The sequence below is a fragment of the Nematostella vectensis genome, chromosome 7, assembly GCF_932526225.1.
Source record: "Nematostella vectensis chromosome 7, jaNemVect1.1, whole genome shotgun sequence".
In the NCBI taxonomy this organism is placed as follows: Eukaryota; Metazoa; Cnidaria; class Anthozoa; order Actiniaria; family Edwardsiidae; genus Nematostella; species Nematostella vectensis.
Genome location: NC_064040.1, coordinates 6,733,982 through 6,752,422, shown reverse-complemented (window position 1 = coordinate 6,752,422; position 18,441 = coordinate 6,733,982). Strand labels below are relative to the sequence as shown.

At 39.7% G+C, this 18,441-nt stretch overlaps 1 protein-coding gene and 1 long non-coding RNA gene across 8 annotated transcripts; one reads left to right on the top strand and one right to left on the bottom strand.

Moving 5' to 3' along the window:
• Nucleotides 1-493: 493 nt before the first annotated feature.
• Nucleotides 494-10,492, top strand: LOC5520743 (E3 ubiquitin-protein ligase synoviolin A). The gene is made up of 12 exons (XM_048729836.1): nucleotides 494-780; nucleotides 920-1,012; nucleotides 1,694-1,999; nucleotides 2,195-2,321; nucleotides 2,735-2,834; nucleotides 4,690-4,755; nucleotides 4,848-5,092; nucleotides 6,159-6,296; nucleotides 6,795-6,841; nucleotides 7,213-7,273; nucleotides 8,374-8,575; nucleotides 9,321-10,492. Exons 1-12 carry the CDS (start codon nucleotides 649-651, stop codon nucleotides 9,694-9,696), a joined length of 1,893 nt encoding a protein of 630 aa, XP_048585793.1. The 5' UTR covers nucleotides 494-648; the 3' UTR covers nucleotides 9,697-10,492.
• On the bottom strand, nucleotides 5,109-18,339 carry LOC116604064. Of its 7 annotated transcripts, XR_007312153.1 has the most exons (5): nucleotides 17,855-18,339; nucleotides 15,515-15,544; nucleotides 14,793-14,936; nucleotides 10,801-10,938; nucleotides 5,109-5,370 (listed from the first exon to the last, which is right to left on the bottom strand). It is a non-coding gene; the product is annotated as an uncharacterized LOC116604064 (long non-coding RNA). The 7 variants fall into 7 exon arrangements; XR_007312154.1 differs by lacking the exon at nucleotides 15,515-15,544 and having other exon boundaries at nucleotides 12,727-14,936; XR_007312156.1 differs by lacking the exon at nucleotides 15,515-15,544 and having other exon boundaries at nucleotides 12,732-14,936.
• Between the last annotated feature and the right edge of the window lie 102 nt (nucleotides 18,340-18,441).

Here is an 18,441-nt window from a genome sequence, read left to right as displayed (position 1 = left end):
AAAGTGCTGTATGACCCAAAATGGTCCCCTTTTAAATGTAGTCTCCTTTGTAGCCGCTCAAGTCGGAGTCATTAACGCTCCCCGCCCCCAAGCATGGTGAAAAACAAAACAAAAATCAAAATTTTAAAGATACAGTTTATAAAAATATTACTGCTACTTTATACATAAAACCGTACGCGTGACGTATTTCGATGCCCAAAGGCGGCCGCGGTAGTTTATGTCCCCCATCCCAAACGTAACAAAAAAAAATATTTTGGTGAGAGAATATAGTGCACCTAAATGACGAAAAATTAGCGCGTACCTATTAAATTTTTAGGAGGAGGGTGCTTAGGTGTTATCAAGAGGAGAACATGGTTTTCTGGTATCGTATGAAAAAAAAAATATTTGACAACGATAAGGAATACTGACGTCAGTATGACCCCGTTGCCGCGTGCCGCTAACGATAATGGTATCATGTGGGTTACCTGTGCTAAATACAGCTTGGCGGGCTTCCTGTGCGGAAACTCCCGGATGTGAGACGTGTTGTCAGTGAAAACCACTCACGAACAGCCACGAAAAATGCAATAACAATCTTGACTTTCTCGTACAATTCCTCCGAAAACTTCCCAAAAAACATGCTCTGAAGGGTATCTATCAATTGAACATTGAATGATGCGAGAGATGGTGCTCACAGCGGCGAGCTTGGCCCTAACGGGGGCCGTTGTCGCGAATGCTTACTACCAGAAACATCAGTTTTATCCCTCTGTTGTCTACCTCACAAAGTCTTCCCCGAGTATGGCGGTAGGTGAACCTTGTGCTAGACTTTTAAAATGTACTTTCGATGATTCTCCCCTTTACCATTTGTTCTGTTACGGAAGTGGTATATTTTTTTTATGAGACCCAAATGGTAACATTTCCTACATTGTTCCCTTTCCCCTAGGTTCTTTATCTGCAAGCTTTTGTCTTCGTTATTCTAATGGGAAAGCTTATACGGAAAGTGTTTTTCGGCCAGTTACGGGCTGCTGAGATGGAGGTATGTTAATTCTGTTAGCCATGCGGGAATTAAATGTTCTTTATCTCGTCATGTTCTTACTCTCATCCTTTCGCTTTCACTTTTGACAGAACTTCGCATGCAAGTACATAATTGTATTCAAAAGTGTATTTACCATAAGTGTATTCAAAAGTTGTTTGTTTTTCTTTTTAATGAATGCTTACTAATAGAGCAACGACACACCAGGTTTGGGTGTTAGATAGCATTTGGTGCTCGATATTTTGTATGCAACAACCCTAGTATGCATCTTTCTCAAAAACAGGACATTACCATGAGCATGTTGCCTAGTAAAAGTTTCATCAGACTGCAAAGCATGTGAATTAAAATTGCCTTTTTCTACTATCATGTGTAGACCATTTTTTCCAATTTGGTGGCATGGTTTGACTGATTATAGTCTTCAGCTTGTTTATTGTTGATAAATACAAAACACACTGGAAAATTTAAACAAAGATAACAATCAGCAGCATTTAACTCCTGTCATCTTTATCAAGTATCCTCTGCAGCAATCGAATCCCCACATTCGCAACTAAAAATGTGGATAGCTGTAAAAAAGACTAGTATCCTTCAGTAAGGGACAAACAATTTTCCCTGTTGAACACCACTTATTCACCAAAGGCTAACTATACTCAAACAAGCTAATATAATTCAACTTTTATTTTGCAGCATTTGATAGAGAGATCATGGTATGCAGTCACTGAGACCTGCCTTGCCTTTACTGTGTTCAGAGATGACTTCAGTCCTCGATTTGTAGCTCAGTTCACCATGTTGCTATTTCTGAAGTGCTTTCACTGGCTAGCAGAGGACAGAATAGATTATATGGAGCGCAGTCCTGTGCTGACATGGTTATTCCATGTGCGTGCCATCTGTTTATTAACATTCCTTGGACTTGTGGATAGTTTTCTTGTTCATGTGGCATATAATACAACTATACAGAGCGGGGCTTCAGTGCAGCTTGTTTTTGGATTTGAGGTAATGTTGCAATCTTTCAAAACCAACTGATTTTACAGTGTGACTGGTAAAACCATGAAAACATCCAAAAGTGTTTTATATTTCTCAGAAAATTCTTAATAGAACTGAAGGACTGAGATTTGTTCCTTTTGTTGAAATGGGTGTTCTTGAGATCGTGAAATATGAATAACCAGTAATTGAATTTGCTTTTTTTAGTATGCCATTTTGCTGACAATGGTAGCAACAGTGTTTATGAAGTACACTCTGCATGTGATAGACCTGCAAAGTGAAAACCCTTGGGATAACAAAGCTGTCTTCCTTCTCTATACAGAGCTTATAATGGGTAGGTATTTTAACAGGGAAAACATACATTTAAGACGTTGGTAGAATAGCATTTTCTAAGATAAAAGTTTGAGGGAGGTACTGTAGACTCAATATTATTGAAACACAGCTAAAGGGCCATCAAGAGGGGTACAGAGGAGGTCATATGAATGGGCACCTGTTTTATTGAACAAATTTCTACTTGCAAAAGGTTGACTGCGTGAGAAAATACTATTAAATGTAGAAACCCATGGACAGATCTCTCCTTTTTGAACCTTGGCTTTAGGTGACCATTATCCTAGTCTTTCCTCACAAGAACCTTATTTTCTCAGTGGCTTGCCAAACTTTAGTTTCTTTAAAAAAGTAGTTAGTATTGTGGTTATTGGTTCTCTCATTAGATTTTAGTGATTTTGACTTGACTTCTATACATTGCAGGATTTATCAAGGCTGTGCTGTATATCTGCTTTGTGGCTATCATGATCAAAGTCCATACTTTCCCATTATTCGCCATCAGGCCTATGTACCTCACACTCAGGTAAGTGCTATATTGTGAGATCACTATATACTGTACTAAAGTATAACTCACATGTACTGTTTGTTCATGTTGTGTTTATTGTGTAACATGTCATATGTACTGACTGTCAAGTTGTGATTGATGTGTAACATGTGACATGTACAGTCTGTCAGTGTTGTGTTTTATGTGTAACATGTGACATGTACAGTCTGTCAGTGTTGTGTTTGATGTGTAACATGTGACATGTACAGTCTGTCAGTGTTGTGTTTGATGTGTAACATGTTACATGTACAGTCTGTCCCTATTGTGTTTGATGCAAAACATGTGACATTTAGGGTCTGTCATTGTTGTGTTTGATGTGAAACATTTTGCATGCACAGTCTATCCATGCCAGGGGTTTCATTAAGTTTCAGGATAGGCAGTGGAGATTGACAAGTAGGGGTTGGAAGTTATTTTATTTTATTAGTTAAAATAAAACTTAAATCAACTTCTTTTAAGTAGCTGGTGTTCAGTGGAAAATAGCTGGCTGTTCTACAGACCCCCAGGGCCTAATGAGACCCCTGCATGTTGTTTTTCATGTATAACATTAATCATACAAAGCATGCAAGTGTATTTGCTAGAGTACTTAAGGTTTGACTTTGGAAATGTTACCCTGAGTATTCCCAGGGGGAAGGGGTGGTAGGGATAGCAGATTTCCTAGCGACTATAAGGGATAGCAGATTTTCTTAAAAATGAAGTTCAAGAAGAACGGTTTTCACTTGGAGCAAAGTTTATACCCTAAGCAGGGCCTCTGACAGGATGCGGAGATGCGAATTCGCAACCTAGACCATTTTCCGCAACTTCCACACCCTGAGCTGATTTCCCCCAAAATTTTGGTTCTTTCAAGTAATTAAGCAAAAAAAAAAAGAAGCCTAAACTTAATTAATGTATTCCTTCACTATATTGTTAATTGTGTTGAGTTCAAAACACAAAGACATGGAAAAAGCAGTTGTTTTTATACTTATTATATCGCGATTTCGCAACAATGTCAATTCATAAGCTGTAAAATCTACCAGGCATTACACGTGCAAAGCACGACACCAATTCAAACGTCGAGCTTCTGACGTGCTAAATCAAATACCATGTTTGTTTTATTTTGACAGACACTCCACTTTAAATCAACTTTTACTACACGCAAATCTATTGAGCGTGACTTATTTAGTGTGACGTTGATACAAATAGACAATTAGATTAGGCACGGCAGAAGCAACATTAAGATATCAGACTCAACAAAGACAGCATGAGCAACATTTGATAACATGCAGTGAAGTGTATGTGAGTAGAAGGAAAATCCAATTTCGAAGACATTTGTACATGCGTGAAATTACATGCTGTTCTCACGTACATATGTGATATTACACAACATTAACGGAGGGACAATATTAAGATATCGTAATATTTACTTTCTTGTAGACCATATACAAGATTGATTCAAATGCGGTGTAATTTTGATATTTGTGTATTATATAGATAAAAATCAATGACTATCATGTAATTAGATATGTCACATATCCTGTTCCTGCAAGTGAGTAAAAAAAGGTTGATCAGCCCCCTACCCCCCAAAAAAATAACTTCCCCACCCCCCTAAAAAAATCTGCGAAATTTGCATTTTTTTCCGCAAAATTTGCATTTTTGTTTTGTCTGGTCAGGACCCTGCCTAAGGAATAGGGTGAGCATATGTGTCATTGTCATTGTTGTCCCCCCTTTACTGGGAGTACTACTGCACCTGGTACCTAGTTGTACTACACCTAGTTCACTTATACTTTGCTGTAAAGTTAATCTCAAAATATTGTTGTTCTCAAGATTCTAATTAGTATATTTGCCATTCTTTTTTCAGAGGGTTCAAAAAGTCACTTAGTGATGTTATTATGTCTAGGAGAGCTATATCAAATATGAATACATTGTAAGTATAGTCACAGGGGCACATATTGGCTTGAAAATGCGGGCCAAGTTGGTGGCAAAGGGTGATGGGCTTCTCAATTCTATTGGTTGCAGATATCCAGATGCAACTGCAGAGGAGCTAGCCCAGGGAGACAATGTGTGCATTATCTGCAGAGAAGAGATGACAACTGCCTGTAAAAAGCTTCCCTGTAATCACATTTTCCATGCCAGCTGCCTTAGGTCCTGGTTCCAGAGGCAACAGACCTGTCCCACTTGTCGCATGGATGTACTACGCCCCCAGGCACGCCCACAGTCCCAACCTGCACCAGCAGCCCCACCACAAATGCCACAAGCAAACGGTACATACATTTGTCATGCATCTTTCCATGCTAGCCAATGATATCCTTAACACTGTGCTGCCAAAGAAATAATAAGTTCTGTTCTCTCAAACAGAGAACTGTGTGTTGTTGTTACTCATGTTGTGATTAGTTTGATTGTTACTTGTAACTTGCAGGTGTTGTTTTCTGTGTAGAAATGCCTATGATTGGTCAATTAGGCATGTTTCCTACTGGTGTTGTTGGTGTTTCTGTAGTAGGGATGGCTTTGATTGGTCAGTTGGGCATGTTTCTTGTGGCTTCTGGAATTACACAAAAAAAAACTTAAAATTACGCAGGATTCTTTGCTAAATTAAGTGAAAAATCAATCATTTTGTGCTAAATTACACGGGATTTTGCAATACATTTTTCTTTTAAAATCAAAATTTTGCAGGATTCTTTACTGAATTACGCGCTAAATCACATGGAATATCAACTGTTACGCCCAAACTACATTTTGTACCCAAGGAAAGCACGAAATAACTTGAAAAGGTTTATTTTTTGCGCAAAAATACCTTAGGTGAGTTTTCATTGGCTCCTAGCCACCAGCCATATAAAAAAGGTATTTTATTATTAGTCCTAGGCCTTAAGGTTTAGCAAAGAATGCCTAGTCATTTCATTAGTTTTCGAAATTCAGTTCGATATATATCAATCTTACGAAGAATATCTGTATTTTTTTTACGAGAAATAGAGGTAAGAACCCTAAAGGAACACATCAGCTGTTCACTTAAATGTTTTGTCTTTCAAAATTAAGCCAAATTACGCGGGATTACTTGGAAATGTGTGGATTTTGCAGATTATGCGGAGCAGAAGCCCTGTTGTAAACACTGTATTTTGGTATGGTGTTATTTCTGTAAGCAGGAATACCCCATGGCTGATCAATTGGGCATGTTCCTTGTAACTGACTTGGTACGGCGCTATTTATGTAAGCCGAATACCCATTATTGTCTCTTACATGTTTCTTCTAACTGACTTTGTATGGTGTTATTATGTAAGATAGAATGCCAATGATTGTCCCTTGTAACTGATTTGGTGTTGTTTTTGTATGCAGGAATGCCTATGATGGGTCAATTCGGCATGTTTCCTGGATGGCCACAAATGGGTATGCCACCACCACCTGGACCTGGTCAACCAGAAATGCCTGGACAACCACAGGTCACACCTCAAACACCAAGCCCTGCCAGTCCAGGTACTGTACAAGATGTTATAGCACACTGCATACATCTATAGGTTGATAGTTATCAGTTTTCTATGTGTATTCTTACTGATTGCCAAGCAACATGTCAATGTCATGGCGGATAGAGTCTATACAGCTAGGAATCAGTTCTCTTGCATCTAAATACTTCATCTGCCTCAAACACAAAACTGTTTTTTTTTCTTTTTATTTACATTAAGGCTAATCATGGCTAGTCATGATAAAAAGGAACAACTACTGCAGCAATAAACATGCAACAGTCAAATCCCTGGTTTTGTGTTCCGGATTTTTGTGGGGCTGGTTTAAAGATGTCAAGTGACATCCCAGCATCAACATTAGCAGACTCGAAATGGGGAACCTGAAATAAATGCCAGGCCTTATGCTAAACATACAGCGTTTTCATTTATCTTTTTATTTTGGCATTACTCAATACTGTAGGTGGAACAAACTGTTAGAGCTCTCACATCTAACTTTGAATCTGTCTTATTGAAGGCTCCAGTACTTCACCAAGTGCAGTCCCCCCCATGGCAATGCCACAGGTTAGTCTGAGCAGTTACTCAATAACACAATAATGGATCTAGGGGGAGGAATTAGTGGGTTGGTTGGGCTGTAAAGGTGAACTGTCTTCCAGTATAGGAATTTGAGTCTGTGGGGGAAGGGGGGGCATAAACATGTCACTGTAATGAAATACATAGTGCCATTAGGTCAAATCCCCCCCCCCCCCCCCCCTCAGTAAAAACCTAGATCCACCCCTGTTTACTGTTCTGTATAAATTTAACAATTCTTTTAGGATTTAAATCATTTAGAGGCTGAACACAGCAAGCCAAATGTATTATGCAATATTATTTAACAATGCCAGTATGACAGAAAGCTTTCATTGTCATTTCCTAATGCTCATTTACTCTTTTAGATGTCTGGCATGCCCCCTTTCATGATGCCACCGCCACCATTTATGATGCCTCCTATGATGGGTAGGTTATTTTGGTTTCATTTTGTAGCATTGGCATATACAGATTAGGCCTGTTCAGTGTCCAATAGATTTTCTAGGCCTAAGATGTTTTTGTCTTCAGATGTTTTTAGGTTAAGAACTTTTTGTGTTGCAAAACGTTTTTCTTGTGTTGTCCGTACAGTATTTTTATGTATAGTTTTCTCTACCCTTCTCCCCCTCCCAAATCAGCCACAAAGCCTTGATTAGGATAGAATAAAGCTTTATAATAGCATGCAAGTACCATTTAAAATGACTGTATTGGGAATTATGTTTGGAAACATAGATTCTATAGACCATCATAAAAAAAGAGTCTACTGTATAGACCCTCTCCTTTTAAAGATATACCTCACTCACATCCTCTCCCTGTATAGGTATACCTCACTCACATCCTCTCCCTGTGTTGGTATACCTCACTCACATCCTCTCCCTGTGTAGGTATACCTCACTCACATTCTCTCCCAGTGTAGGTATACCTCACATTCTCTCCCTGTATAGGTACACCTCACTCACATCCTCTCCCTGTGTAGGTATACCTCACATTCTCTCCCTGTATAGGTATAACTCACTCACATCCTCTCCCTGTGTAGGTATACCTCACTCACATCCTCTCCCTGTATAGGTACACCTCACTCACATCCTCTCCCTGTGTAGGTATAACTCACTCACATCCTCTCCCAGTGTAGGTATACCTCACTCACATTCTCTCCCTGTATAGGTATACCTCACTCACGGTATACCTCACTCACATCCTCTCCCTGTATAGGTATACCTCACTCACATCCTCTCCCTGTATAGGTATACCTCACTCACATCCTCTCCCTGTATAGGTATACCTCACTCACATCCTCTCCCTGTGTAGGTATACCTCACTCACATTCTCTCCCTGTGTTGGTATACTTCACTAACATTCTCTACCTGTATAGGTATACTTCACTCACATTCTCTCCCTTTATAGGTATACCTCACTCACATTCTCTCCCTTTATAGGTATACATCACTCACATCCTCTCCCTGTATAGGTATACATCACTCACATCCTCTTCCTGTATAGGTACACCTCACTCACATCCTTTCCCTTTATAGGCTTGCCGTTCATGCCACCCCCTCCACCACCTCCCAGTACCGAAGACCTTTCGTCACTTGGAGTGGAGGAGCTGGCAGCTGTAGAGGGAAGAGAGAGGCAGCAGGTTGAGTCCCGTATTGCGATGCTGAGGAACGTACACATGTTGCTTGATGTGGCTATAGGCCAACTGAACCAGTACACGCAGATGGTCAACGCACAGAGGTGAGGGTCTTATGATTCACTCAATGATAGCTGTTAAGCATTCCAGGCACATTATCATGCCCGTAGCCAATATTTTCCAGCCCGAGTGCTTTTTATTAAATACAGTGTAAGTGGTCAATTTCCCCCTTTGTGTGTGACTCTTCCTAGCCCGCAATGGCACTGATTTTTTTTCATGCGAGTTGACCCCGAACTCTCATCCTCACTTCCTATATACCTTTGTTCAAGCCTTTGTCTTTTTAATGATGCCAATTATGACTGCAGACAAATAGGGGCAAGCTGAGTCATCAATCATGTTATATATAGATAGGTAATTACAAAGGTATATTTATTGGAAGGTTTTTCCAAAGTGATACTAAAGTTCGGCATTCCGTTTCTTTAACAACAAATAAATACTATTGAAACTTATATTAAAAGATTTAATCAAATATACTAAGATAAATATACACCTATTTCAAATAAGGTTGCACTGGGGAACCTATGTGTCATAACCCGGGGTGTTTCTTGGGTAGCATACAAATGGATGAATCCTTGTATCTGGAAGCCATGTGAATATTCATAAGAATTAAAACAAGAATTCTACAGGTTTTGAAACCTAAAATTGTATTTTATTTCCCCGTATTTGCTTATTCACTTGTTACCCATGAATCACTGCGGGTTTGGATACACAGATTCTCCAAGTGCAACTTTATTTGAAGTATATGAGTTTTGTTCAGGTAATTTATGTGATGTACATTTCTGCATGCAGCCAAGCTTCCTCTTCCACGTCAACACAAACAAACTCTTCGACTGAATCCAGTGCGGCAAAAACCAAAGGAGAGAAACCTCCTGCTAAGCCAAAAGACGCTCCTAAAAGTACTTCTGATTGGCCTTCCCTCACCTCCCCCGCCATCCAACCCGTCGCACCAGCCACGCCCAGTACCACTACTACAGCACCTTCGACGGCTGATAGTAAAGAGACTACATCCCCTCTGGTCCCCGAGGCTGTGGGCGCGAGTCCAGAGGCTGCAGACAGTGCGGAGGATGAGGCCAGTCAAGAGCTGAGGAGGAGGCGACTGGAGCGGTTCATGAGCGGCGAGGCCGAGGGGAAGAAGGCGGAAGATACGAACGAGTCATCAGTTTGATGTTGATGAACTGCCTGAACGAGCCACGTATCCTGCTGAAGCCGAGTATTTAGCTCGATTTACTATAGTCCGACTGGAAGGGGGACACCTTTCGATACAGAAGGATGACATTCCTTTAGGTAGACCACACTCGATAAGGAGACCCTGTTATTAGGGTTTTTTGTTGAAATCTTTGTAACAAGGGGTAGTCAGAGTCCCATGCCTTTTATCCCTTCAATTTGAGTGGGCTGGACGGGTGTTGCCTATGATAAAGTGAGGTACAAATGATAGTTAAGCGGATCCAGTAAATCTTGAGATCGTTTTTTCTGTGTGTGGCCTGAGATCACGTCTTGTTTTAGTAAGGGTAATTACTCCGACCAAACTTTGCTAAAGCTTTAAGACGACACTTAATGAGACTGAGAAGTTTTGTTAACGTTTTGTTACCCTTTGTGCTTTGTTACAATAGAACCTCCTTTAAAATAGCCCTCAAGGTGACTCGCCTGACAGTTATACAGAGAATTTACTTGCTAGAAGCCCTAGTTTCTCAGGGACACTTAAAGGCGCTTTTCACCACTTGTTTATACGGGCATTTGCGGATAGCGCGGATGGGGAATTCGTCAATAGGGCGTGGGCAGGACATTCGTTGTAGGGTATATAGTTAAGGCTTTAGAATATTGAATTATACCGCAGCACGAGCTGCAAGGGTTTTTAAAAGTCCTTGTAATCATGGAACCAATGAATGTGTAAAGAAAATATATTTGTATTATTTAAAGTTACTGTTTTGACCTGAAGACGTCCAATAAAAACAGTGACAATATATCATAGTGTGGTATTTGAGCCTTATGGGCGTTGCTACTACCTAAGTAGCTATGGCATACGTTGCAAATTCTTGCAACTTTATCTTACAAAGCTACCACATTTTAAGTCATTCAGGCTAAGTTCAAACGTCGTATTATCCATGAGCCGTATCCAATGCAAATGCGAGCAAATGAAGATGAAACAATCGACTCGATTGATTTGAATATGGCTCATGGATAATACGATGTTTGAACTTAGTCTCAGCAAGCTAGGCTTAAAACGAACAAAAATAAACAAATTGTAAGAAGGCTGTAAACAAACCCTTACCTCCGCTACTTGCTTTAACACTCGAATTCGTCTGTAAAACGGCCCGTAGGAAGATAACCTCCATGATCACAGATCAAAACAGAAGCGTAGAAAAAGGTTCCGAGGTTCATCAGAGTTCCCTCCATCCCCAAGCCTCTGCTAAATAAATCGCCAGTTTCGTCAACTCTTGCGTGCCAAAGTTTCATTGTACATTTGGACTGTTATTCTCCTATTAAACCCCTCTTTTTATGATGACAAAGAACATGATGACAAAGAACATTGGTAACAATGCAAAGAGCGCATGTAAAAACCGTGCAAGGCCTTATCTTTAGGTCGGTGCTTTCTTACACATTATATCTTATACATCGTTCTGCATTTTTTTCTCTTGTAGCCTTCATAATTGCGCCACTCAAAGGTAAGCAGGTTTATTGGATAAGTTTGTGCGTAGAAGGTAGAAGCCTTTTTTTTTAGAGAAGCCTTTTTTCCCTTCGTTGTGCTTAAAATTCCATAGGAATTTCCGCCCATTTTGCTACAGTTTGCAGCATCCTTGAACCAAATAGCGTACACAAAACGGATTGAGTCGATTTCCGCAAGATTAGTGGCGCCAATCGAAGTTCAATTCAGCGGAAATGTATCTTGATTGCGCTGTAACCGACTTATTGTTCTGTGACACCGCTAACCGCAGGTGATTGGATACATGACCCGTGGAACGCACGTGTCAGGCAAGTATATTGCATTTAGTCACAGGAACATCCCCCTTTGTGTCTAACGCTACAATAGTTATCACAAAACAAGGCGTGGACCAGAATCTGACAAGAATGATAATGATTATTTTCCTACCCGAATGTTTTCTTGGCCAATAAGCTTGCTCGATTTATTTTTCCCTGAACTTTTTTTTCTGTTTCTTTTTAGATATTATTCGAAATGACCGGGTCCCTAATGAGAACTTCTCACTGCTATTGACCCAAGAATCATATGAGAGGAATACGGCAGATAAGTCTCATTATCACCTCCCTCCCTAACTCACTCTTGCGTTTTTGCTAATTATTATCGATTTTACAATACTCTGTCAGCATTGAGACCTCGGAACAATCCGCTATAAAAGCTGTCGTGGTCCGCGGTGGAAACCGCGGAGTATATTCAAATGGCCCTGCGGACCACGGTTAGTCTTCTTTGCAGCCGTCCGCGTTTCTCCAATGCGCACGTTTGCGACTAACAACGTGGACAGCTGCAAAGTAGACTAGACCATACGAGAAAAAAAAGGGCAAGGCTTTCATTTTTTAGGACATGGTCACCACTGAGAGAGCTGAGTCATTCAAAAGATCGTTGCCCGTCACTTTGGCGGCCATGAGGCCACAAAGACCACAAACCCGTAAGCCGATATGACAAGCTAGCAGCGCGGGATTTTAATATTTACCTTACTATGTGTGACTTCCGGGACATTTCAATGAGTTCAATAATGCTACAAATCATTATTTCCGTTCGGTGCCAAGGGCCGGGTCTCTAGTCTCTAATTCTATTGATGGATTGAGGTGAAACGCTCATGGAAGAAATTAAGCAATGTCTTATTAGCAATTACCATGATTTATGATGTGGAGAAATGACCTACGCTGAGATGGGTTTACGCCCGTTTTTATTTGGGTCATACTAACTATCTTGTCACTACTGTATTATTTATTTAATGTATCTCATTCAGCTTATTAATTATAGTATTGCAATAATGCAATAGATTATTTTTGTCAGATTGGTATTGTAACTCGTAAAAAGGGGAATGCATCAAAAACAACTTAATGGCAAATGTGACTCATAACTCAACAATGAATTTTCCACCGCAAATCTGAGTAAAAGGCTCCGATGTTATCAAGGGTGTCACCAAGTTTGCAAACGATAGAAGAGACAGTAATATCCATAGAGAAAAATCTTTTACAAATATCACTTTGTACACACCAGACCTTGGAAGCTTTTCTGGAATCCCCTCTCTTGCCCCTTCCTCCTCAACGACTTATAGATTTCTGTCAAAGACGTTAGATTACTGAAATGTATATTTTGGCAACGTTCGCCAGAGTCGTCAGAGATGATTCTTCTCCCGCTGTGTGACCAAACCAATTTCAGCGCGTCACGCCTTTTTCCGTAATCCTCGTGCGTACAGACTGGCTGGTGCTATTCGGGATATACCATGCCGATACTGTCCTATAGGGACCGCCTGGTATATATATATCAGCACTTCGAATATTCACTAACAAGCATGTTTATACATTTCGCATCAAAATACTCTCATTGAAAAACCGAGTGATTGAATCGGGGTCGTCGCTTCGTACAACCTTCTTTGGGCTTGAGTTTTTCAGGTAAGATTCTTATTCAAGCGATCAAATTAGAAGTGTATTTATTTCTAGTTATTGTTCTGATATTGTGAATTCGTGCATTAAACCTTTAGAAAAAAAAAAAGAAATCGTCTTAATCTTGAATGCATGAAATTCTAAAAATACACGACTACCACTAAGGTAGATATTTTTATAGTAGTGAAAGAGCAATAGAATAAACATTTCCTTTTATTATCTCTAATCGCTTAATCTCAAAATTGGTAGATACTGGTATATTTTATAGTCCTGTTTAATAATCATTACCATTCCACATGTGTATTTCAAGTGCATCCCATTGGTGTGGGGAGGGGGGCAGGTGGAGGAAACTTTTATATAGACTGATTGGGCTTCGATAGATGTCCCTACACTGCATTTTCCTTTGAGTAAAAACAACTCAACGGGATTGTATCATTTTGTATGTTTTCACAACTAAATAACAGTTGTTAAAGTAAAGTTCATTAAGGTTATTGAAACATGGTACTCGCTGAATGATTTATTACCGCAAATAGCTTGAAGACGTATGGATGATTTATTCATATTACGCTGAAAGTCAAATCATCTCTGTATCGCCAAGCAAAAACCCTTTCATAAAGCTCGTACCTTTGCGATCTCTGCTATTTTCAAAGGGAAACATCATGGGCATGTAATATTATTCGTATGCGTCTCGGTTGTCGGTAGGAGACTCGTCTTTTATGTCAATTGCGTACATTCATGAAATTCCTTCGACTTGAAGGCGATTTCTCCTGTTTGCGGTGGCCATGTGATGACAAGATTTACTCGCCTTATAACTACAAGAAAACTTGATGACCTTCAGCGCCGTTTGACCGTGTGAAAAATGAAGCTAGTTAACCAAAACCACGCTTAAACCTGTTTACGTCGTTGACCTTTTATTATTGCTTTTTTATGCAATGATACAGAAATAATAATCGCAGCCTCGCAAAGCCGCAATTCTTTTTTTTTACGTGAAAATTGTCCTTCTTCAAAATTGATCTGTTTTTTAGTTTTGATTTTTTGATGGGCGGATATAACATCTTTTTACCCAGAGTACCTTGAGTATGCTAATGCATTTGGCGAATAAAGTAACTATACACCGCTGACCCATGTACCGCCTGTCAGCGGCGGCTCGTTTGACACCGGATGAAAGGCGCGCGCGCCTTGTGTGTACAGTGCCGTAATCTCGCTGGAACAGTCGCGCGACGCTCACTTACATTCCACGTTAGTTGCTCCGATTCACAACTCTTCGAACTGAACCAAGAGGCCAGTGATATTTCGTGAGTACCTCCAAAATACTTGTGATTAATTTACCGGCGAGTTGTAAGCTATCTACTGAAATGAGCGGCAAGTTTAGTTTAGTGTGACAATATGCAGCATCGTTTGGATTAGGATGCTTGTTGTTCTTGCTAATCTATCCCCTGCATGCATAAATGAAAATCACCAAAAAATATCAAGTCCTACAATATACGCCTCCACAGTCTCGCTTTGCTCTTCACTGAAAAACCTCAGAGAAATCCTCACTTGGTGCCCTATGAATATTCCTACCCATCATAAAAGATTTAGAGTCCGATTGCTATTCCTATTTGTAGCGTATCGCAACGCACGCAGATAAGATGCAATATTGATGATTTCCACAGACATAGCCCTTGTAATACTGACCTGTATAACCTCAATATCTCCTGGTTGATTGGCAATAAGTTTTGTTCAATGAAGAGAACAGCGTCTTAACCCATTCGCAAAAGCCACCAAATCCAGATCTAGCACGAATTGATCGTTTTCATCGTTACGGTGAGTCTCATGCGCCTAGAAGGTGATGAAGATCAGTGAGATATTATGAAATGTTGTCTGCTTCAGTTTATGCACGCTTTAGTTTGTTTTATCACCGCTAGGAGATGGTGCTGATAGATAGAGCTCATAGAATCACGATGATCATCGCAAGAAAAAGAGCATTTGTGCTGGTCTACCTTGATAAGGTCGATAACTACATATTTTGGACTGAGATTGTGGAAAAAGAATAATAACGACATCGAAACATGCGCCCAAGGCTTTTCCACTGTGTCCTAAGTGTACTTTTTTAATTGATAAAATGCACCCATGATATATTACAATCTCATGGGGAATTTTTTTTTCCATTATTTTTGATGCCGCCCATTTTTTAAGACTACTAACGCTTTTATTCAATATTGAAATAGGGTAGGAGGTATTAAGGTCTAAAATACAAACTTTCCAATATGATGGCGCGTCTTTCCACTAAAATGTGTCCTTTCTTAGAAGTGTGAGAGCTACCAAACATTGTCATCAGATCGAGTACTTCCTTCACAGTTATCCTAAAGCTTAGCGTATATCTGCGGTTTGTGTTACGTGTCCGGCAAATTGCTTACCACATGCATAGCGACTCATTACGGAGCTGGCTGGAGAGAAAATACAGCGAAATTATTTTGACCCTGTAATAGGGCTTTCTCTACAGGACTGTAATGGACTAACTATCTAAGGAGTTACACAATTAAGCTAAGGTGTTTGGTGGACTATGTTTACAGTCTTCGCTAGGCCTCTTTGCGGGATTAAAGAAACGAGATGGAAATCGAACCAGGGTTTTCGTGAATGTGTTCCTGGCAATTGTTTTCTTCCGTGATTTTAGCAAAGTTTGTTGAAAAAGCGGGTTCAAAGGCTACCAAAACAAAACTATCCCGGACATGTTGGTATAATTCCCACGTTACTAGTCACAAAGTGATACATTCCTTTTCAACACCATGCATTATTTATCTTGGCCAAGGGAGTGAAAACTAGTAATTCATAATGTTATATTTTACGATTTCCGTTTCAAAATTGTTTTCCTCTGTCGGCAATTTGGAGCTGTCAGCGCAATTATTGTTTTAAGAGCGCGGTAAATGTCATCTTTTATTCCAATTTTTTTTTACCCTTTGTGCGTGAGTTGACCGGTCTTGGAACTGCTTCCGAAAAACAATACATACCGGTACAAAGAGATAATTGTTGGGCAGTTACGATCTAAGTACCCCTTCCGGGATTAGATACCTCGATTAGAAGGAAGTGCTTGACATGGCACGTTCGCGATTGTGGTAAACTGAGAGCTATGGCCATTGAAATACTCGAAATCGACCATCAGGTCATCGGTAAAATCCGCTGCGTCATAAATTTATCCCTCTTTGAAACACTATAAGGAGTTGCAAATGGTCCATAGAAATTGACAAGTCTAGTTAAATTTATTGAAATCTTGCAATATCGGAATTTTCCTATGGACTTTTTCAGAAAAGCGTATCTGACTGCCGTATCTATCAGTGGTTTAATCTCATACACCACACTCTCAAACACCAAAAATGCATTTTCTCGGCGAAGCTCTACATTTTAACAATGATCCGACGTTCTCTACAAGCAATTGAGAAGGAGATCTCTGTGAATTTAAATTTTTTTACACCCAAATCTCGGATTTCAAATCCTTGTCTCGCAATCTCGGAAAATCTGACGTTGACCATTCGCCACCCCTGCTTGTAGAAGTGATACCCTTTGGGTCAGGGTTACTCGGTTAGCACATAAAGTGTCTCTCTTCGTTTGCTTTGGGTTGAAAAGATAATGGTTATAGTTTTGACTACTCCGGCAAAGGACGCACATGCGGACAGTGCGCGACTCTGACAAGGGGGGCATCTTAAAATGTGACATTTCGTTAAACATTTCGTGTGAATACTAGACAAGGTCATACCGATAACAACAAAAGCATTTTTTACTAACATTTTTCTAAAGGAATCTTTAATAACCATTAATTCATTCTTTTAACTAGAACGTCAGATAGATTAAGTCTAAAGATGTTTGTCATTCCACGTACCCTTATTGACCTTAACAAGAGGTCAGTATTCAATCCTGGGGTCCTTCTTGAGATATGTGTATTTTTAAGATCGTTATATTGTTCTTGAAACAATCAAGACTCTACCGGAAACAACGTCGGTATTTCATTGTGAAAATCCAAAAGTCCTTAATTTCTCTACTGCCCTGTTGCTTTTTGATGTAGAGAACTATAGAAACAATACCGCCTGGCTGCGCAATTCGGTAGACTAGCTCAATTAGCACAACTAGTGCTATCGGTGAAGCCTTTTATGCTTGGCAGTATGTTAAACACCTTCAAAGTAAAGAAAAAACTTTTATTTAATATAAATTTTGCCTAACCCATTTAAGACTACTAAGACTTGTTCTTTCCGGAGAATGAGTAAAGCCTCTTCCCAGTGGTTTTTTAGCACCTCATGACGCACATTGTCTCATATAATAGAGAATGTTTGGCAAAGAGCATTGATAGATAGAGATTTTAGTATCTATAAAAATATAAATAATAAATAACTTAACACACTTATGAATATATATTTGGAATTTTTTCAAACACAAATACCAAAATAACTTATAGAGCTTTTCGAATATAACCAAATAAGATAACATTGATTTTCAACTTGAGTATACTGCGATATGTGTCTTTGTAACGTGTATTCAGAGTCCGCAAAGGAGATGCTTAAAAATAAGCTTATATACTGGGGTCTTTTCTCTCTTCTCTTTCTCTGTGCGATACAAAAAGTTATACAAATGAGAGCAGGGGTTTTCGCGTAAACACAAAGAATTTGTATAGAAAATGAGAGAAAAGGATTTTAGGCACAACTCCAGTAATACAGTCCTCAACTCATTTTCGACTTGATAAGGGGAATTTAAAAAGAGGTGGAGTGTACCTGTTTACTCCCTAGTACTTAGGGTGGTCCTATACAGTGTCTAGGAGATGTCATCACTCCCCCAAAATATCAAATGACCAGGCTCATCTAGTATATGTCAGTCCGTTCTCTGAAAATAACGCGTAGATCCAGCGCCAAATCCTACTATTCCATCATTGTAAACTTGACTTATCTGTTATTAGCTGCGGCCCTTAAACAAATTACCTACTTATGCCAGTGTTAATTGGCGTTAAGTGAATTTGACACGCCTATGCAAATTGGTCAAACTAACAAAAGTCCGCGTGATGCGTTCGACAAACAAAAGCTGAGTGAGACGGATCACTGGTTGTATTGTGCTGCACTGAGGTTAACAACATGCAAACGACTATTATGCTAAAGACAGATAGATGCTTTAAAATTACTGTGGACCTGTCTTTGGCAACACGGCATTGAGCGGTGTTGTATATACTAACTTGTAGTGGCTGCTTCTTTATTGTCTTGCAGTGTTCTGCTGGCATCAAGACAGAGGATTTGTACGGTTGTTTAGAGATTCCCTGGTATGAACTGTGCAGGGAGAGCGAGATATCATCTCGCTTAACCACTGTAGT

Bases quoted from the DNA above. Each gene is read 5' to 3' on its own strand.
- LOC5520743 (XM_048729836.1), top strand. From the start codon at position 649: ATGATGCGAGAGATGGTGCTCACAGCGGCGAGCTTGGCCCTAACGGGG. The intron at 2,322-2,734 runs GTAGGTATTTTA...TATACATTGCAG, and splicing joins CTATACAGAGCTTATAATGG to GATTTATCAAGGCTGTGCTG. The intron at 6,297-6,794 runs GTACTGTACAAG...GTCTTATTGAAG, and splicing joins ACCAAGCCCTGCCAGTCCAG to GCTCCAGTACTTCACCAAGT.